Raw genomic sequence first — 20357 nt, 5'->3', positions numbered from 1 at the left:
TAATTGGCTATTGGCTAATTGGCTAATCTTGGAGGGGGAAAGGCATGTGTGATGATGCTGGATTCACACGCTCTTCGACACGCCATTTGGTGTCAGGATGGTCATATTTCCTCTCGCTTTCTGGTCTTCTTCAATGGCTTCAAAAAGAGACTTGAAATTTCCTTGACCAAAGCCCTGCATACAAAAACACAAGAATAATACACTTTTATGCTATATATCGCTAATTGAACCCTTTACAGAGAACAATCCTGTAGACTAGATCTTTCTCCTGTAAACAAGTCTGACCTGGTGGTTATGTCTCTGAATGACTTCCAAGAACACAGTGGGGCGATCCTGGACGGGCTTGGTGAAGATCTGCAGTAAATAGCCGTTGTCGTCATAGTCCACCAATATCTTCAGCTCCTAGACACGAGAAGGAACTGGTATTATATTATTATATTAAAATATGACATTTGTGTATTGCAAGGATTACGACGCTAAATGAACGACTCCATGTTTGTTGTCCATCCACCACACCAGATATTCTATTTACATTCTGCTTTTGTGCTCACTGGTTCAGAGATGTCATAAGTCCCCATCTCTGCCGTGGGGACAGAATGAACTTTACTCTGTGACAATACACATATAATCACTTAATGAATCAGACAAGCATATTCCATAGGAATGCCCATGGACCATTGGACATGGCTACTATTGGACGCGGACGCAAAGATGCTGTTGAGTTCAGAAAGCCGTCTCTGACTAAAAGCAGGTTCAGGTTCACACAATATGAGTTCTTCTGACCTGCAGAACATCCAGGTCCTCTGAGATGTTGACCTTTGACAGTTTGAGCTTCTCTCTCAGCTGTTGGTAGTAAGTGTCTGGCACAGTCATGAACTCCATGCCACGCTCCTTCAGGTTACGGATCTGCAATCAAGAGAATGTTCAGAGAGAATTGTTCTTGCTGCTCCATCCGGGCAGCACCAGTTACAACACCTCCTGTGGACTTACTGCAGGGATGATATCTGATGTGTTCATGGCAATGTGCTGGACTCCTGGTCCTCCGTAGTACTCCACATACTCCTGTTGGTGAACACATGATACCTTCTTTATATGTCTCCATTATCCATTCAGCTATAATCCAATTATTAGATTAGATTAAGAGTCCACAAGACTCAATATTTGTCTTTTTCTTATCATGTTTTTAACCATTTGTTTATTTGATTTGTCAAGTTTTTTCTGATTTGTCTCCCATTTTCTCACCACTTGTACTTGGATGTCCCTGTCCCTGTCCCTGTCCCTGTCCCTGTCCCTGTCCCTGTCCCTGTCCCTGTCCCTGTCCCTGTCCCTGTCCCTGTCCCGGGGTCGTTGCTACACCCCCTCTGCCGATCTGGGGAAAGTGGTAGAGCACATGCTTCATTTGATACATGTGCAGTCGCCAGCCACTCCTAGTTTTCACCTGACAGCGAGGAGTTTCACCAGCAGGCCCTAGCGCGTGAGAGGATCGCGCTACACCCCCCCCCCCCCCCCCCCCCCCCAGTTCCCCTCCCCCCGAACAGGCGGCCCGACCGCCCAGAGGAGGCGCTAGTGCAGCGACCAGGACTCATACCCCACTGTCTTCGGTCTCACTGGGGTGAAAACGTGTTACTGTCAAAACTTGACATTGTTGAAGTGAGTGTGAAGGTGTTTGAGAAGAACATGCCTGGATTTGAGACTTGTGCATCCCGATGGCCGGCTCGTTAATGGGCATCTTCACAGTCTCCTCGTAGTTTGCCACCACGATGGAGCGCAGAGCACTGAACTCTGTCTGCAGCTGCTTGTCATCCACCGACCAAAAGCGATGGAAGAGAAGGTTCTTCTGATACCTGTGATATGGATGGTAAAATGGTAAATGGACTGCATTTATAAAAGCACCTACATTCACCCATTCACACTCCGAAGGCGGCCAGCTGCCATGCAGGGTGCTGGCACAGCCATCGGGAGCAATTTGGGGTTCAGCCCAAGGACACTTCAACATGCGGACTGGAGGAACTGGGGATCGAACCACCGACCTTCTGATTCATGGACGACCCGCTCTACCTCCTGAGCCATGATATCATGAACCAGGGCCAAGAGCCGTGATGGAGACAAGTCAAACATCACCCATTGCCCTACATAACAGTAGGATTTCCATGTTAAATCAACTGGGGGGAAAGGCTTTTATTGTGTGAGGAACTCAAGTTGTACGACTAGACCACATTCATGCAGAAACACATTACCATTCCACCACTGGAACCATCTCATCGTCTGATTGGTTCCCCACAACGTGATCGATGGAGTCCAGCTTTCCACTTGGCCTGCAAAGAAAGATGAACTCTAAAACCATATAGCTATAACCTAAAGCTGTAACACTGTTCTGTCTGTCACATGCTTCTCTACGAGTCTGTGAGCGCTCCATACTCACAGTTTGGCTAAGGAAGGGTCTCGGTACAGAGGAGGGAGGAAGCCTGGGAGGAACAGCCCGCTGTACGCTGTCCTCTCCACTAACGTGTGTGTGGTGTCTCCATACTGCAGGAAACACAAAGACGCATGCTGACACTTCCTGGTTCATTCCCACATGATCTGACACTTCCTGGTTCATTCCTACATGATCTGACACTTCCTGGTTCATTCCCACATGATCTGACACTTCCTGGTTCATTCCTACATGATCTCATGATGAGCTGCATTCAAATTGTGAGCCAAACGTCTCCGGTCTCTAAATGAGAGCTTCACGTGCATCAATATCAGTGTTGGGCAAGTTACTTTCAAAATGTAATATACTACATATTACTAGTTACTTTCATTTGAAAGTAATAAGTTACTTTACAATATTACTGTCTGTGTAGAGTAACTTGTTACTTTTTACACTACTTTTGCATTACTTTCCCCAAAATAACACCAGTAGCAGCATGACATCGCTGCCCTGGAATCATCCCGAAAAATAATTTCAAATCAGTGTAAACGGTCCAAAATTCTAAATGTTATCCTTTTCCTTTGTTATTGTCATCTATAGTGGTTATTTGCATAAAAACACACAGTTTGATTAGGAAATTATTTAATATGCTTTGATTTACTTGACAAAGTAACTCTTATAATATTACTGAAATCCTAGAAGTAATCAGTTATATTATTGAGTCACTGCTAAAAGTAATGGATTATATGTAATATGTTACTTTTGTAATGAGTTACCCCCAAAACTGATCAATATGAATGAGTGGGCCTTACCGTCTGAAGCACAGCCAGCCTGACTCGACCATGCTTGTCCTCCAGTGTGTGGGGCTCCTTTACAATAACAGCACCTTGCTCTCGAGCTTTCTACGAAGCAGAGGAAATAATATCATTGTGTTCTTTCAGTTGAAACTCTCGTGCAATTTGACATTTATTAGCAGCAAGCAACAAGCACTTCAAAAGAGACAACACAAGTCTGCATGACTACCTGCACTAGGAGGTCACAGTCCTCCACTGTAAATGCAATATCCTTGACACCATCCCCGTGCTTGACCAAATGATCTCCCATCTCTGAGAACACACATCATGAAGGATCAGGATCAGGATGAAAATCTCTGGTACAGTGCTGAAGCAGGAAGTAGGTGGTCACTTTACCTCTCTATAGTCAAAGCTCATTTGAGCGTTCTTTGCAGTTATGTAAAGAAACAAAGCAGCTCGTGCCAGTGGCATACCTGTGTTTCCAGGATTGAGGGCCGATGAGAACACATAAATGATCTGTAAAAGACAAAATATTTAGGCTACAAGTTGCCATTTCCATCACCGTCCGTTCAGATCCACATGACTCAAGAGACTCAGAGATTTAGAGCCAAACATGAACATCTAACATGATGTGTGGTGTGTAGGTCCTGATGTGTAGGTCCTGGTGTGTAGGCCCTGGTGTGTAGGTCCTGGTGTGTAGGTCCTGTTGTGTAGGTCCTGGTGTGTAGGTCCTGGTGTGTAGGTCTTCTGCCACTGAGGATTCCTTACCTTGCCTTGTTTGACTGCATGGGACACCACATCTCGACTGCCTGTCTCCAGACCCTGGTACCCCAAAGGCTCAAACCCCAGCTTGTTACAATAGTATGAAGCAGCCTGTTGAAGCAGGAGACAGCCTGTTTTGTACTGATCAAACAAATAAAGTGAATTTCATTTCCACACTGTGATGACATTGGACATGTTTTCCCCAGACTGGCTTTTTACTGTGTGATAGCACCATCTCCTGGTGATCAAAAGTGAGGCTGGACTGAGTAGTGTGTGCTGTAGTAGGCTTGTAGTAAGCCTTGAAATAGGAGGATGATGCGGACTGGGGTTTAACATGCTGAGGCCTCCCCACCCCCCTGGAGAACCATAGCCATGCTGAGAGAGTACAGCCTAGCTCTCCATCTCCGAGGCAAGTCATGGAACTGAAATGTGCCCAAAAGAGAGGAGAAGACAGAAGAAGACAGAAGAGAAGACATGGTTATGGATCATCAGCGTACCTGTTTGGCGTTTCCCACCCAGAAGGTCAGGTGGTCAAAGCAGAGGAAGCGGCCCTGCTCGTGCTGGAGACACCAAAAGAGAACAGTTGAGTTAGTGAAGACTCTTGGAAACATTGACAGATGGTTTCTTAGAATGCTGCAGTCATAAAATACCTTAATGACTTCTAACAGTAGAAACAATGGTAATATGTTACACCATGTTACATGTTTACACACACACACACACACACACACACACACAACACACACACACACACACACACACACACACACACACACACACACACACACACACACACACACACACACACACACACACACACACACACACATTGTTTAGAGTAATAAATTGACTTGGCTCTCCAAATACAAGATAATGTTTTAAATGGAAACCACTTAACGTGTCCTTGGCAGGTAAAGTTAATTCTATTAAAATGAATGTGCTCCCTAAATTCCTCTATCTGTTTCAATGTTTACCATTATATCTTTCTAACTCTTACTTTAAATCCATTGATAAGGCTTTCACTTCATTCATTTGGAACAATAAAACCCCTAGAGTACGTTTGGAACTACAGAGGTCTAAACTGCAGGGTGGATTGGCCCTACCGAATCTTTGTTACTATTACTGGGCCGCAAATGTTCAAAAAAATCATATACTGGCTCCATAACCCAGATGCAGACTGGTGTCACTTAGAAGCTACATCTTGTGTCTCGACATCTCTCACAGCTCTGGTCGCTTCCAGTTTTCCCCTTTCTATTTCATGCTTTACGAACAATCCAATCGTCATTAATACCCTCAAGATATGGTCTCAATTTAGACAAAACTTTGGGTTTAAACGTTTTCTTCACATAAGTCCTATATCATATGTAATAATCACCTTTTCCTCCCAGCAAAATCAAACTCTGCGTTTTCTCTTTGGAAAAGACAAGGTATTTCCAGATTTAAGGATTTGTACATAAATTCTGTGTTTGCAAATTTTGTCGACCTATCACATAAATTTGGCCTCCCTCGATCCAGTTTATTTCGATATTTTCAAGTTTGCCACTTTCTTCAGTGCCATCACCCCAATTTTCCAAATGTACCCTTAGTTTCAGGCATAGATGATATACTAGAGATACCTTTTAATTCAAAGGGGTTAATCTCAAGAATAATTGACTGCATTGCTTCTCTTAAAAACACAACTGTGACAAAGATTAGGGCGGATTGGGTGAATGAGCGAGGGGAGGATTTAGAAGACCACACTTGGAGCTGTGCTCTGCAAAGTGTAAACGGCAGTTCATCTTGTGCAAGATTATGCATAATACAATTTAAAGTTCTACACCGTGCTCATTTTTCTAAAGCTAGACTGGTTCAAATGTATCCCAATTTAGACCCGAGCTGTGACAGATGTCATAACACCCCTGCCGACTTGACCCATATGTTTTGGTCATGCCCATCTTTGATAACTTATTGGTCAGGATGGGTTATGATTTTTAAAACTCTATCAGATGCACTGAATATTGATTTCCAACCCAATGCCGCAGCAGCCATATTTGGCATCGCAGTGGGAGAATATTCTACATTAAGTACAGGACATAAAAACATCATTGGTTTTAGGACACTGCTTGCACGCAGAAGAATACTGTTACATTGGAAATCAAAAAATCCACCTAAAGTGACTGTGTGGTTGAGTGATCTGATGCAGTTCATACAGCTGGAGAAGAAAAATACTCACTCAGGGGGTCTAGAGACAAGTTCTTCTCAATCTGGGATCCAGTTTTGATGTATTTAGATCAACTTCAAACGTTGCCCGATACTCCTTAGCAATCTTTCTTTTTTGGTTTGTGTCGACCTCATTGACCACAATATAGGCTATACTATAAGATGTCAAGAGTCTGGGATCTGTTTTGTTTTTTTGTTTTTTTTTATCTTTCTATTTATTTTTTATTTTCTCCTTTTTACCACATCATGTGCCTATTGTATATATATCTATGTTTCCACATGCACCTGCTTCGGGCAGACTTGTACAACATGGGTATATGTATGTATTTTATGCATAGTACCATCGAATGCAGCTAAATGTAACCTCATATATATATTTTTTTTTTACTTTTATTCTTGCTCTAGTTGAGTGTCCCATGGGTTCATGTGGGTGGGGCGGGTGGGATGGGTGGGTGCTAGAGGTGTTTGTTATAAATGTATAAAAAAGGAAATGTTCATGTACACTATACTGAAATTTGTCAAACATTTCCAAATAAAAGATTTAAAGGGAAAAAAAAGAGTAATAAATTAACTAGCTTTCAGTCCATTGATTTCCCCCTCTGCATCATCTGCCTAATAAACGCAGCATCACATAATCACCTCTGTTGACTATTCGGTAGGGAAAAAATGTATGTTGAGGTTACCTACCTTTTCACCTTTATCAGTGTATGTTGTCTGTAAAAAAATAAAAGAAACATCATATAATAATGTTGTTATACATGATATCAATGTTACAGTGTTAAAGGACATTGAAATAAACAATTCCTGCAATGTAATATAGGATGAAGAAGAAGAAGAAGAAGAAGAAGAAGAAGAAACAGTTGATAATATTCACTCACCATCTTGTCCCTGTTGACCTGACCTCACTGTTTGAATGTGTCGGCAACAGTGAAGTCCTGAGTTTTAAGGAATGAGAAGGAAGGCTGTATGTCCACGCCCACTGGTCTGTGAGGAGGAGAGAGGAGGAGGCGGAGGAGGAGGAGGAGGAGGGGAGGAGAGAGGAGGCGCAGGAGACGAGGAGAGAGGAGAGAGAGAGAGTAGGCTATTGATGATTATTGCTCTACTGTGTGCATTACACAATGATTACAAAGCCTGATGTGTAAGCACAGCTGTGGGTCAAGTATTTTAATCCGTGATGTGGTGATAAATGGTTAAACGTTGACATCTTATCGTTAACAAGAATGTCTCCATCAGGGACAGTTTCTTCCCGCAGGCCACGAGACTCCTTAACATACACAAATAGTGTAGTAGCTCTACTGTACCGCACTGTAGATGCTACCATTATGTATGTCTAATGTTTAATTGTATGTTTAATTAGGTATATGCTATTTGCACCTGTACGTCAAATACGTCGAATTCAAAATGTTTAAGTACGTCCAAGTATGCATATGACATGTGCACCTATGTGCAGTGAATATGCCACTGTCTCTGACTTGTCTTATCACTCTACTGCCTTATTGCTTGTTGTGTCTTTTGTTGTTTTTGCACTCATATGCCCTGTTATATTTGTACTATGTTGTAAACGGAGTTCACAGCACAAGAATTTCACACGTGATACTTGTACTACGGAGTGACAATAAAAATCTTGAATCTTGAATCTTGAATCATCCTCTTACTTCTCGACTTGTCAGCTGCTTTTGATAGGATCGACCACTCTATTCTCCTACACCGTCTCCAGAATTGGATTGGCCTTACAGGCACTGCTCTATCCTGGTTTCATTCCTATCTCACTGGGAGAAACTATTCTGTCAGTCTTGCTGATTATGTATCGGAAAAGCATGACATCTTCTTTGGCATTCCCCAAGGTTCTATTCTTGGGCCTCCTTTATTCTGTTTATACCTGTTACCTTTAGGTAAGATTATTTTTGACCATGGAGTGAATTTCCATTTCTACACTGATGATACTCAGTTGTACTTGGCTGTGGAGCCAGATGACCCAAATTCTCTCAATCCTGGCAACCGTGCATGTGTCAGAGGAAGCATGGTGCTAGTCTACGGCTCTCTCCAGATCGGTAGAGGGGGTGGAGCAGCGACCAGTGCAGCAGGAGACAATTGGCCAAAGTACAATTGGGCAGAAAATCAGGGGGAAGAAGAAAAGAAATCTGAGCAAACGGTGCTAGAGAGCTACGTCAATGATGATGTATGACAAGGTCAGAGGTTAGAGGGCCAGATTATGTTTTTTATTGCTTGGTTCACGTCACATTTGGACAATAATTAAAATAGGACTGCACAATAAATTCTCAAGAGAGGGCTTCAGTCATATTTATTAACAAGTTTAAGTTCCATGCCAGCAGTCATTTTGTCACAGCGTGGTGATGCACATTTTTCAGATTCAGATTGTGAATATCTAATTTTTGAAATGAAATGCGATTTGTCAACAAATTATATAAATCCAGGTCCAATGCCCAGCTGTGACTTCAAAATAAAATAAATTTCCTTTATTTGGAGGAAAAGATGTAAACAGTACTACCTACGCCTTCCTCAAGGTGTGCTATGTTTTTGTATTAGAATGAAGTAGCTGTGCACTCCAAGAGCAATCCTTCACCTGGACTCCATGTCTCATTGTGGAGTGAAACTCTTCACAGCCGTGGTAGAGCGTCGTCGTCCACTAATCAGAAGGTCGGTGGTTCGATCCCCGGCTCCTCCAGTCCACATGTCGAAGTGTCCTTGGGCAAGACACTGAACCCCAAACAGCTCCTGATGGCTGTGCCAGCACCCTGCGTGGCAGCTGGCCAACCTCGGTGTGTGAATGGGTGAATGTAGGCACGTTGTAAAGCACTTTGGATAAAAGCACTAAATAAATGCAGTCAATGTTTTTCTTTATGCCTCAGTTCCGCAAGAAGAGGATCCGTTTCTGCCGAAGCCACATTCATGACTGGGGCCTGTTTGCCTTGGAGCCCATAGCAGCAGATGAGATGGTCATTGAGTACGTGGGCCAGACCATCAGACAGGTGAGACTAACACTCACCTGTGCTGAGTGGAGTGGGGGAAATGAGTGAAACCCCCCCCCCCAACAATCACCACTGAGATGCTCTTGAAGCAAGGTGCTTGTCCCCCTCCTCCTGTGGCCCAGTCGGACCCTGTGCTGTGCTGGTGTTTTCCAAGTGTTTCATTGTATGAATGTGAACAGGGGGATGCTGATAAAGAGTGTAAAATGCTACGCAAACCTTGCCTGGGATAAACACATTTTTTTTTTTTTTCTAATAAAAATGCAGTCACTGCTACAGTAGACTAGGGTTGGATATTGAAACCCGGTACCACTACCACTATGCTACCGGCAATCTGGGAACCCAGAGTCTATTTTAATTTGAAAAATAGACTCTGGGACAGCCCTACTGTTTTTCCCAGCTTCCTGTACAGCGCGCCTCTCCTGCCACCGTCACTTCCTTTTCCCGCGTCCGTGCTCCCCTGTTTACAGTACATAGCAACTTGCACCCAGACTTTAGAGTAACTTTCCACTGTTGCTGTAAGACGAGTTGACGTCTTCTATGCTGTGTGTTTATGCCTTAAAGTTATTAGTGAATAGCCGAGACGGAAAGCGGAAGTGACAGAAAAGCCACCGTCACTTCCTTTTCCACGTCCGTTTCGGCTATTAACGCATAAACACACTGCATAGAACAGGGGTGTCAAACATGCGGCCCGGGGGCCAGATCCGGCCCCCCAAAGGGTCCAATGCGGCCCAAAGGATGACTTTGCAAAGTGTGAAAATTGCACTGAGAAGTCCTTCAATCCAATGTGATGCACCTGTTAAGGCTAAGAGGTACCAGGTTTCAGGAGCAAGTTAAATATGAAGTAGCCTATTCATGTTATCTGTATTAATCACTAAATGGTCAGCTATTTTTATTACCTTTGCTTGACTATAGAGAATTGCACAGGTGGGTAAACTATCCAAGGTGAGTAGTTTACCCATTGATTGACTCTCATTGATTGATACAGTTGATCTGAATAGGTGAGTAAACTATCTGCCTCATTTCAAAGGGGTGGGTCAATTGTTTACTTGCGTTGACCCTCCACTACACCCCTGATTGTAATGCACAGTACAGACAGTCGATAATGTGCTTGATGGTATCTGAGATAACCCTACAGTAGCCTACGTGTTGTAGGGTTGTACCTGTAATTCTTTACACTAAGATAAACGGGAACATTTTGAGGTTTTGTCACTTATAAGTTATTGATTATTGATTTTCATTGTCTGGCCCACTTGACACCAAATTGGGTCGCATGTGGCCCATGGACTAAAATGAGTTTGACACCCCTGGATTAGACCTTTAATAAACTGACCTACACATCGGTCAAACGGACTGCATTTATATTATAGTGCTTTTCTAGTCTATCCACCACTCAAAGCTTTACAACACATGTCTACATTCACCCACACATTGGTCTATCCACCACTCAAAGCTTTACAACACATGTCTACATTCACCCACACAGTCTATCCACCACTCAAAGAGCTTTACAACACGTGTCTACATTCACCCACACATTGACACACCAATGGCAGCAAGCTGTGGTCCCGGCACAACCATCAGGAGCAATTTGGGGTTCAGTATCTTGCCCAAGGACACTTCGACATGCGGACTGGAGGAGCCGGGGATCGAACCACCGACCTTCTGATTAGTGGACGACCCCATCACTGCATTGCATAATTAATAATATAATAATTATTATTAATAATAATAATAATTACTATATAATAATATTATGATATTGTATAGTATGATATTGTATAGTAAGTCTCTATGGACCTCAACAAGTCATTTCATTGTCCAAATGAACACATAGATGTATAGTCAAATGTTTTCGTTTATGAGATCTCAAATAATGTTTTGCTTGTTTCAAGCTTAATTTTTTTTTGTTTACATCGTTTTGTTGTTTATTTTATTAATAATTGTTGAATATGTCGCCCTCTTGATAACTGATACAAATCACAAAATACTGTTGCTCACACACTCACACACACACACACACACACACACACACACACACACACACACACACACACACACACACACACACACACACACACACACACACACACACACACACACACACAGGGTACCACTACAATGCAGCACTTTTTTTAACACATGCACTTAGAATAAATGCTAAATTGAAGTAAACTATAAGTCACAAAAAATGGAGTAGGGAATAACAATGATACTAAAAACCATGGATTTGTTAGTTTGTTTTTAGCATCAATAAACGTATGTTTTGTATGATTTGTGTGTGCGTCTCACATCATCAGAGTACTGACTTAGTATACGATGTTGTGTCTACTGTAACAAGTAAACATGAGCCTCCACAGTCTTTTCACAATAAAAGCATAGAGTGATGATAGCTGCTGAAGCATCTTGGAGGGGGAAAGGCACATGTGTGATGATGCTGGATTCACACGCTCTTCGACACGCCATTTGGTGTCAGGATGGTCAAATTTCCTCTCGCTTTCTGGTCTTCTTCAATGGCTTCAAAAAGAGACTTGAAATTTCCTTGACCAAAGCCCTGCATACAAAAACACAAGAATAATACAGTTGTATGATATATATCGCTAATTGAACCCTTTACAGAGAACAACCCCGTAGACTAGATCTTTCTTCTGTAAAACAAGTCTGACCTGGTGGTTATGTCTCTGAATGACTTCCAAGAACACAGTGGGGCGATCCTGGACGGGCTTGGTGAAGATCTGGAGTAAATAGCCGTTGTCGTCATAGTCCACCAAGATCTTCAGCTCCTAGACACGAGAAGGAACTGGTATTATATTGTTATTATATTAAAATATACGATGCTGAAGTTGGCATCTGATTCGCAGCTCCCGATTGGAATTTTCCAGTCCACCTTAAAAAGTGGAACAACACCTCTAGATGGCGTCGTTTAACCATTTTCAAGCTAGTTCATGAACTGTAAAACAGAGGTATATAGGGGGGATATGTAATGAGAATACATTATAGAATGAGTCCTGCATTTTATTCGTTTTTAATGTTGTATGCAATTCTTATTGACCTCAAAAAGGTTCTCCTATTGGTGTAAACAGCTGGAGAAAATTGATTTCACAGCTTTTGCCCATCTAGACCGCATCAAACCAGGTCCAGCTCAAACACCATCACTCTAATTCTTTTCAAACATGGCCTAGATTACAAAGGGGACATTAGACTCTCATTATGGCACAGTGGCTGATTTGTGAAACATATTTCTGATTTGTGAAAATGCTATAATTGCAGTTTTCAGCTGATTTTGCCCATCTAGACCGCATCAAACCAGGTCCAGCTCAAACACCATCACTCTGATGACTGCAGGTGCAGCAGTTCGTCTGAGTGTAGTGGTTTTTGATCTGGACCTGGGTGGTAAAAAAAAAACAGTGAAATCAACATTTTCTTTTTCAGTTTTCACAAATAGAGTAAATGTTTCACAAATCTGAGACTGTGCCATAATGAGAGTGTAATTTCCCCTTTGTAATCTAGGCCAGGTTTGAAAAGAATTAGAGTGATGGTCTTTGAGCTGGACCTGGTTGCAGTCTAGATGGGCAAAACCAGCTGAAAACTGCAATTATAGCATTTTCACAAATCAGAAATATGTTTCACAAATCAGCCACTGTGCCATAATGAGAGTCTAATGTCCCCTTTGTAATCTAGGCCAGGTTTGAAAAGAATTAGAGTGATGGTGTTTGAGCTGGACCTGGTTTGATGTGGTCTAGATGGGCAAAAGCTGTGAAATCAACTCTTTTCTCCAGCTGTTTACATAAATAGGAGAACCTTTTTGAGGTCAATAAGAATTGCATACAACATTAAAAACGAATAAAATGCAGGACTCATTCTATAATGTATTCTCATTACATATCCCCCCTATAGCCTATAGGCTACCTCTGTTTTCCAGTTCATGAACTAGCTTGAAAATGGTTAAACGACGCCATCTAGAGGTGTTATTCCACTTTTTAAGGTGGACTGGAAAATTCCAATCGGGAGCTGCGAATCGGATGCCAACTTCAGCGTCGTTAAAATATGACATTTGTGTATTGCAAGGATCACGACACTAAATGAACGACTCCATGTTTGTTGTCCATCATCCTGTGTGTTCCTTACGACACCAGATATTCCATTTACATTCTGCTTTTGTGCTCACTGGTTCAGAGATGTCATAAGTCCCCATCTCTGCCATGGGGACAGAATGAACTTTACTGTGTAACAATACACATATAATCAGTTAATGAATCAGACAATCATCTTCCATAGGAATGCCCATGGACCATTGGACATGGCTACTATTGGGTGCGGATGCAAAGATGCTGTCGCGTTCAAAAAGCTGTCTCTGAGTAAAAGCAGGTTCAGGTTCACACAATATGAGTTCTTCTGACCTGCAGAACATCCAGGTCCTCTGAGATGTTGACCTTTGACAGTTTGAGCTTCTCTCTCAGCTGTTGGTAGTAAGTGTCTGGCACAGTCATGAACTCCATGCCACGCTCCTTCAGGTTACGGATCTGCAATCAAGGGAATGTCAGAGAGAATTGTTCTTGCAGCTCCTCCATCCGGGCAGCACCAGTTACAACACCTCCTGTGGACTTACTGCAGGGATGATATCTGATGTGTTCATGGCAATGTGCTGGACTCCTGGTCCTCCGTAGTACTCCACATACTCCTGTAGGTGAACACATGATACCTTCTTTATATGCATCCATTATCCAATCCAATTATTACATTAGATTAAGAGTCCACAAGACTCAATATTTGTTTTTTTCTTATCATGATTTTAACCATTTGTTTGTTTGATTTTTCAAGTTTTTTCTGATTTGTCTCCCATTTTCTCCCCAGTTGTACTTGGATGTCCCTGTCCCTGTCCCTGTCCCTGTCCCTGTCCCTGTCCCTGTCCCTGTCCCTGTCCCTGTCCCTGTCCCGCGGTCATTGCTACACCCCCTCTGCTGCCGATCTGGGGAAAGTTGTAGACTAGCACATGCTTCATTCGATACATATGCAGTCGCCAGCCACAGCGCGTGGGAGGTTCGCGCTATCCCCCCCCAGTTCCCCTCCCCCCGAACAGGCGGCCCGACCGCCCAAAGGAGGCGCTAGTGCAGCGACCAGGACTCATACCCCACCGTCTTCTGTCTCACTGGGGTCAAAACGTGTTACTGTTACTTTTTCATACTAAGTATCAAAACATGACATTGTTGCAGTGAGTGTGAAGGTTTTTGAGAAGAACATGCCTGGATTTGAGACTTGCGCATCCCGATGGCCGGCTCGTTAATGGGCATCTTCACAGTCTCCTCGTAGTTTGCCACCACGATGGAGCGCAGAGCACTGAACTCTGTCTGCAGCTGCTTGTCATCCACCGACCAGAAGCGATGGAAGAGAAGGTTCTTCTGATACCTGTGATATGGATGGTAAATCGTAAATGGAGTGTATTTATATAGCGCTTTTATCCAAAGCACTTTACATGTGCCCACATTCACCCATTCACACACCGAAGGCGGCCAGCTGCCACGCAGGGTGCTGGCACAGCCATCGGGAGCAATTTGGGGTTCAGTGTCTTGCCCAAGGACACTTCAACATGCGGACTGGAGGAGCCGATGATCGAACCACCGATCTTCTGATTGGTGGACGACCCGCTCTACCTCCTCCTGAGCCACAGCCGCCCATGATATCTTGAACCAGGGGTCAAGAGCCGTGATGGAGACAAGTCAAACATCACTCATTGCCCTACATAACAGTAGTATTTCCATAAGTTAAATCAACTGGGGGAAAAGGCTTTTCAGATGTGAAATCCCAAATATGTGCTCCACCCCTCTTCCCAGGATCAGCCAATGAGCTCGCTCATTCACAGAACTGCCTCGCCCCTCCTTCAGGGCAAACAAGATCCAGATGTTTGGAGCTTCGAGGAAACAATTGAGGGAAACTGCTAAGTCATGGTGGTTCCTGACTCACGCCAAGAAGGCGGAGTTACACCCTGTGACCCCCGCCCCCATCCACACAGTATTCTACCCCTGCACATCACATCAGTATCCAGGGGCATGAGGGGCGCTCCACACATTGCATGTCACTAGCCTTTTATTGTGTGAGGAACTCAAGTTGTACGACTAGACCTTCATGCAGAAACACATTACCATTCCACCACTGAAACCATCTCATCGTCTGGTTGGTTCCCCACAACGTGATCGATGAAGTCCAGCTTTCCACTTGGCCTGCAAAGAAAGATGAACTCTAAAACCATATAGCTATATCCTAAAGCTGTAACACTGTTCTGTCTGTCCCATGCTTCTCTACGAGTCTGTGAGCGCTCCATACTCACAGTTTGGCTAAGGAAGGGTCTCGGTACAGAGGAGGGAGGAAGCCTGGGAGGAACAGCCCGCTGTACGCTGTCCTCTCCACTAACGTGTGTGTGGTGTCTCCATACTGCAGGAAACACAAAGACGCATCCTGACACTTCCTGGTTCATTCCCACATGATCTGACACTTCCCGGTTCATTCCTACATGATCTTGTGATGATGAGCTGCATTCAAATTGTGAGCCAAACGTCTCCGGTCTCTAAATGAGAGCTTCACGTGCATCAATATCAGTTTTGGGCAAGTTACTTTCAAAATGTAATATACTACATATTACTAGTTACTTTCATTTGAGAGTAACAAGTTACTTTACAATATTACTGTCTGTGTAGAGTAACTCGTTACTTTTTACACTACTTTTGCATTACTTTCACCAAAATAACACCAGTAGCAGCATGACATCGCTGCCCTGGAATCATCCCGAAAAATAATTTCAAATCAGTGTAAACCGTCCAAATTTCGAAATGTTATCCTTTTCCTTTGTTATTGTCATCTATAGCGGTTATTTGCATAAACACACACAGTTTGATTAGGACATGATTTAAATATGTGCTTTGATTTAAAAAATAATAATAACTCAATTTGTAACTTGAGTTACCTGACAAAGGTACTGGTATAATATTACTGAAATCCTAGAAGCAATAAGTTATATTACTGAGTTACTGCTAAAAGTAATAGATTATATGTAATATGTTACTTTTGTAATGAGTTACCCCCAACACTGATCAATATGAATGAGTGGGCCTTACCGTCTGAAGCACAGCCAGCCTGACTCGACCATGCTTGTCCTCCAGTGTGTGGGGCTCCTTTACAATAACAGCACCTTGCTCTCGAGCTTTCTACGAAGCAGAGGAAATAATATCATTGTGTTCTTTCAGTTGAAACTCTCGTGCAATTTGACATTTATTAGCAGCAAGCATCAAGCACTTCAAAAAGAGACAACACAAGTCTGCATGACTACCTGCACTAGGAGGTCACAGTCCTCCACTGTAAATGCAATATCCTTGACACCATCCCCGTGCTTGACCAAATGATCTCCCATCTCTGAGAACACACATCATTTAAACACAGTTACAAAATAATGACGAGGGATCCATTTCTCATTATGCAGGTATGTGGCTGGTTTTCCAAGCAGCTTATTGTTCTTCTTGCTGTCCCAAATTAATTGATTTGCCCTGTTTTATTCTATAGTCAAAACTCCTTTGAGCATGCTTTGTTGTATTCTATAGAGAGGCAAAGTAACCGCCTACTTCCTGCTTCAGCACTGTACCAGAGATCTTCATCCACGATGTATTTCCCCATAGATTTCGTAAAATGCTTATAAGAATAGTTTTACTTGTTCAAACCAAACGGTTCAGATATATTTAGAAACAGGAGAGATCGCATAACATTTCAGTCGGACCAAAACGTAAAATAATTGCGGATTTAAATAAAATGTTTTTTCAATGTTGTTTTTTTTCGAGTGAAATGTTCTCTGGTCTCTCCCAATTCTAAATATAGCTGAACCGTTTGGCTTGACGAAGTAAAACTATTTTTATACGCATTTTACGACATGTCTATGGGAAAATAAACGGCGGATGAAAATCTCTGGTACAGTGGTGAAGTCTCCCAGTTATGTAAAGAAACTAAGCAGCTCGTGCCAGTGGCATACCTGTGTTTCCAGGATTGAGGGCCGATGAGAACACATAAATGATCTGTAAAAGACAAAACATTTAGGCTACAAGTTGTCATTTCCATCACCGTCCATCGTTAACATGACATTTTAATTCACTCACTTGCTTTCAGATCCACATGACTCAAGAGACTCAGAGATTTAGAGCCAAACATGAACATATAACATGATGTGTGGTGTGTAGGTCCTGGTGTGTAGGTCCTGGTGTGTATGTCCTGGTGTGTAGGTCCTGATGTGTAGGTCCTGGTGTGTAGGCCCTGGTGTGTGTAGGTCCTGGTGTGTAGGTCCTGGTGTGTAGGTCCTGATGTGTAGGTCCTGGTGTGTAGGTCCTGGTGTGTAGGTCCTGGTGTGTAGGTCCTGGTGTGTATGTCCTGGTGTGTAGGTCCTGATGTGTAGGTCCTGGTGTGTAGGCCCTGGTGTGTAGGTCCTGGTGTGTAGGTCCTGGTGTGTAGGTCCTGGTGTGTAGGTCTTGGTGTGTAGGCCCTGGTGTGTGTAGGTCCTGGTGTGTAGGCCCTGGTGTGTAGGTCTTGGTGTGTAGGCCCTGGTGTGTGTAGGTCCTGGTGTGTAGGCCCTGGTGTGTATGTCCTGGTGTGTAGGCCCTGGTGTGTAGGTCCTGGTGTGTAGGTCCTGGTGTGTAGGCCCTGGTGTGTGTAGGTCCTGGTGTGTAGGTCCTGGTGTGTAGGTCCTGGTGTGTAGGTCCTGGTGTGTAGGCCCTGGTGTGTGTAGGTCCTGGTGTGTAGGTCCTGGTGTGTTGTGTAGGTCTTCTGCCACTGAGGATTCCTTACCTTGCCTTGTTTGACTGCATGGGACACCACATCTCGACTGCCTGTCTCCAGACCCTGGTACCCCAAAGGCTCAAACCCCAGCTTGTTACAATAGTATGAAGCAGCCTGTTGAAGCAGGAGACAGCCTGTTTTGTACTGATCAAACAAATAAAGTGAATTTCATTTCCACACTGTGATGACATTGGACATGTTTGCCCCAGACTGGCTTTTTACTGTGTGATAGCACCATCTCCTGGTGATCAAAAGTGAGGCTGGACTGAGTAGTGTGTGCTGTAGTAGGCTTGTAGTAAGCCATGAAATAGGAGGATGATGTGGACTGCAGGGTTTCACATGCTGAGGCCTCCCCACCCCCCTGGAGAACCAATAGCCATGCTGAGAGAGTACAGCCTAGCTCTCCATCTCCGAGGCAAGTCATGGAACTGAAATGTGCCCAAAAGAGAGGAGAAGACAGAAGAAGACAGAAGAGAAGACATGGTTATGGATCATCAGCGTACCTGTTTGGCGTTTCCCACCCAGAAGGTCAGGTGGTCAAAGCAGAGGAAGCGGCCCTGCTCGTGCTGGAGACACCAAAACAGAACAGTTGAGTTAATGAAGACTCTTGGAAACATTGACAGATTGTTTCTGAATGCTGCAGTCATAAAATACCTTAATGACTTCTAACAGGAAAAACAATGGTAGTATGTTACACCATGTTACATGTTTACACACACACACACACACACACACACACACACACACACACACACACACACACACACACACACACACACACACACACACACACACACACACACACACACACACACACACACACACACACACACACTGTTTAGAATAACAAATTAACCAGGTTTCAGTCCATTGATTTTCCACTCTGCATCATCGGCCTAATACATCTGCAACCTCACCTAAACTCAGCTGACCCCCCCCCCCCCCCCCCCCCCCATAAAACAGTAACTCATATCTAATTTAATGCCTGTTTACCTGGGACTGTAAATTCATGTAAATTCCCTGCACATTAATGCCTTAGCTAGCCTGTAAATTTCATGTACATTCAATGTAAACTATTATTTAACTCCGACTGTAAATTCATGTAAATCCACTGCCTATTTAACGCCTATTAAATCTCATGTAAATTCACATTTATTATCCACATAACACTTCACCACTCATGTACATATTGTATATATTTACTCGATTTGATTGCACTTGCAACTTTGTGATTGTCTTTAGTTATCTTCCTACTTCTTATCTCTGTATATTGATGTGACCGCTACGCTGCATACAGACACTAAGACAAATTCCTCGTATGTAACTTGCATACTGTGGCAATAAAAGTGATTCTGATTCTGATTCCGATAATAAACGCAGCATCACATAATCACCTCTGTTGACTATTCGGTAGGGAAAAAATGTATGTTGAGGTTACCTACCTTTTCACCTTTATCAGTGTATGTTGTCTATAAAAAAATAAAAGAAACATCATATAATAATGTTGTTATACATGATATCAATGTTACAGTGTTAAAGGACATTGAAATAAACAATTCCTGCAATGTAATATAGGATGAAGAAGAAGAAGAAGAAGAAGAAGAAGAAGAAGAAGAAGAAGAAGAAGAAGAAACAGTTGATAATATTCACTCACCATCTTGTCCCTGTTGACCTGACCTCACTGTTTGAATGTGTCGGCAACAGTGAAGTCCTGAGTTTGAAGGAATGAGAAGGAAGGCTGTATGTCCACGCCCCCCGGTCTGTGAGGAGGAGAGAGGAGGAGGAGGAGGAGGAGGAGGAGGAGGAGGAGGAGGAGGAGGAGGAGGAGAGAAAAGGAGGAGGAGGAGGAGGAGGAGGAGGGGGAGGAGGAGGAGAGAGGAGGAGGAGGAGGAGGAGGAGGAGGAGAGAGGAGGAGGAGAGAGGAGGAGGAGGAGGAGGAGGAGGAGGGGAGGAGGAGGAGAGAGGAGGAGGAGGAGGATCTGCTGCTGCTGCTGCTGTTTTGGTAAAAGTAATGCAAAAATAGTGTAATAAGTAACTAGTTACTCTACACAGAACGTAATATTGTAAAGTAACTTATTACTTTCAAATGAAAGTAACTAGTAATATGTAGTATATTACATTTTGAAAGTAACTTGCCCAACACTGGATGCTACTGACGATACATACCATACCATACCATACCATACCATACCATACCATACCATTAAGTCAAATAAAAATAGGTTTATTATGTAAAATAAAACATGTATGCAAGCCAAAAACAAACGTCCTGATAATTCAAATTCTTCCTGTGAATAACTTTGTTCAACTACAGCGTTTGAATTTGAGCGACTTTTCCCCCTTGTTTTTGTGTTTGAGGAGAAAGACCATGTGTTAGTGTTTAGTGCTGAGAGG

General features: G+C 43.1%; 2 protein-coding genes across 2 annotated transcripts; both read right to left on the bottom strand.

The window, feature by feature from the left end:
• Nucleotides 1-26: 26 nt before the first annotated feature.
• On the bottom strand, nt 27-7087 carry LOC310784175 (4-hydroxyphenylpyruvate dioxygenase-like). The gene is made up of 14 exons (XM_083645178.1): nt 7047-7087; nt 6856-6882; nt 4467-4529; nt 3976-4080; nt 3681-3723; nt 3437-3519; nt 3226-3315; nt 2423-2526; nt 2238-2315; nt 1682-1844; nt 991-1062; nt 784-906; nt 286-402; nt 27-174 (listed from the first exon to the last, which is right to left on the bottom strand). Exons 1-14 carry the CDS (start codon nt 7047-7049, stop codon nt 64-66), a joined length of 1182 nt encoding a protein of 393 aa, XP_083501304.1. The 5' UTR covers nt 7050-7087; the 3' UTR covers nt 27-63.
• Nucleotides 7088-11079: 3992 nt separating this feature from the next.
• On the bottom strand, nt 11080-19654 carry LOC310783104 (4-hydroxyphenylpyruvate dioxygenase-like). The gene is made up of 14 exons (XM_083643894.1): nt 19618-19654; nt 19406-19432; nt 18467-18529; nt 17973-18077; nt 17167-17209; nt 16477-16559; nt 16265-16354; nt 15481-15584; nt 15296-15373; nt 14399-14561; nt 13765-13836; nt 13556-13678; nt 11822-11938; nt 11080-11709 (listed from the first exon to the last, which is right to left on the bottom strand). The coding sequence occupies exons 1-14, from the start codon at nt 19618-19620 to the stop codon at nt 11599-11601; spliced, it is 1182 nt and encodes a 393-aa protein (XP_083500020.1). The 5' UTR covers nt 19621-19654; the 3' UTR covers nt 11080-11598.
• Between the last annotated feature and the right edge of the window lie 703 nt (nt 19655-20357).

This window comes from Poromitra crassiceps (assembly GCF_964638095.1).
Source record: "Poromitra crassiceps genome assembly, chromosome: 10".
In the NCBI taxonomy this organism is placed as follows: Eukaryota; Metazoa; Chordata; class Actinopteri; order Beryciformes; family Melamphaidae; genus Poromitra; species Poromitra crassiceps.
Note: the sequence above shows the minus strand (reverse complement) of the source record. Positions and strands in the feature narration are given on the sequence as shown.

Excerpts from the sequence above, each read along its gene's own strand:
- LOC310784175 (XM_083645178.1), bottom strand. Across the intron at positions 2,527-3,225 it reads GGCTGGCTGTGCTTCAGACG|TATGGAGACACCACACACAC; the intron begins GTAAGGCCCACT and ends TGTTTCCTGCAG. Across the intron at positions 1,845-2,237 it reads ATGGTTCCAGTGGTGGAATG|GTATCAGAAGAACCTTCTCT; the intron begins GTAATGTGTTTC and ends TCCATATCACAG.
- LOC310783104 (XM_083643894.1), bottom strand. Across the intron at positions 15,585-16,264 it reads GGCTGGCTGTGCTTCAGACG|TATGGAGACACCACACACAC; the intron begins GTAAGGCCCACT and ends TGTTTCCTGCAG. Across the intron at positions 13,837-14,398 it reads TGCGCAAGTCTCAAATCCAG|GAGTATGTGGAGTACTACGG; the intron begins GCATGTTCTTCT and ends GTTCACCTACAG.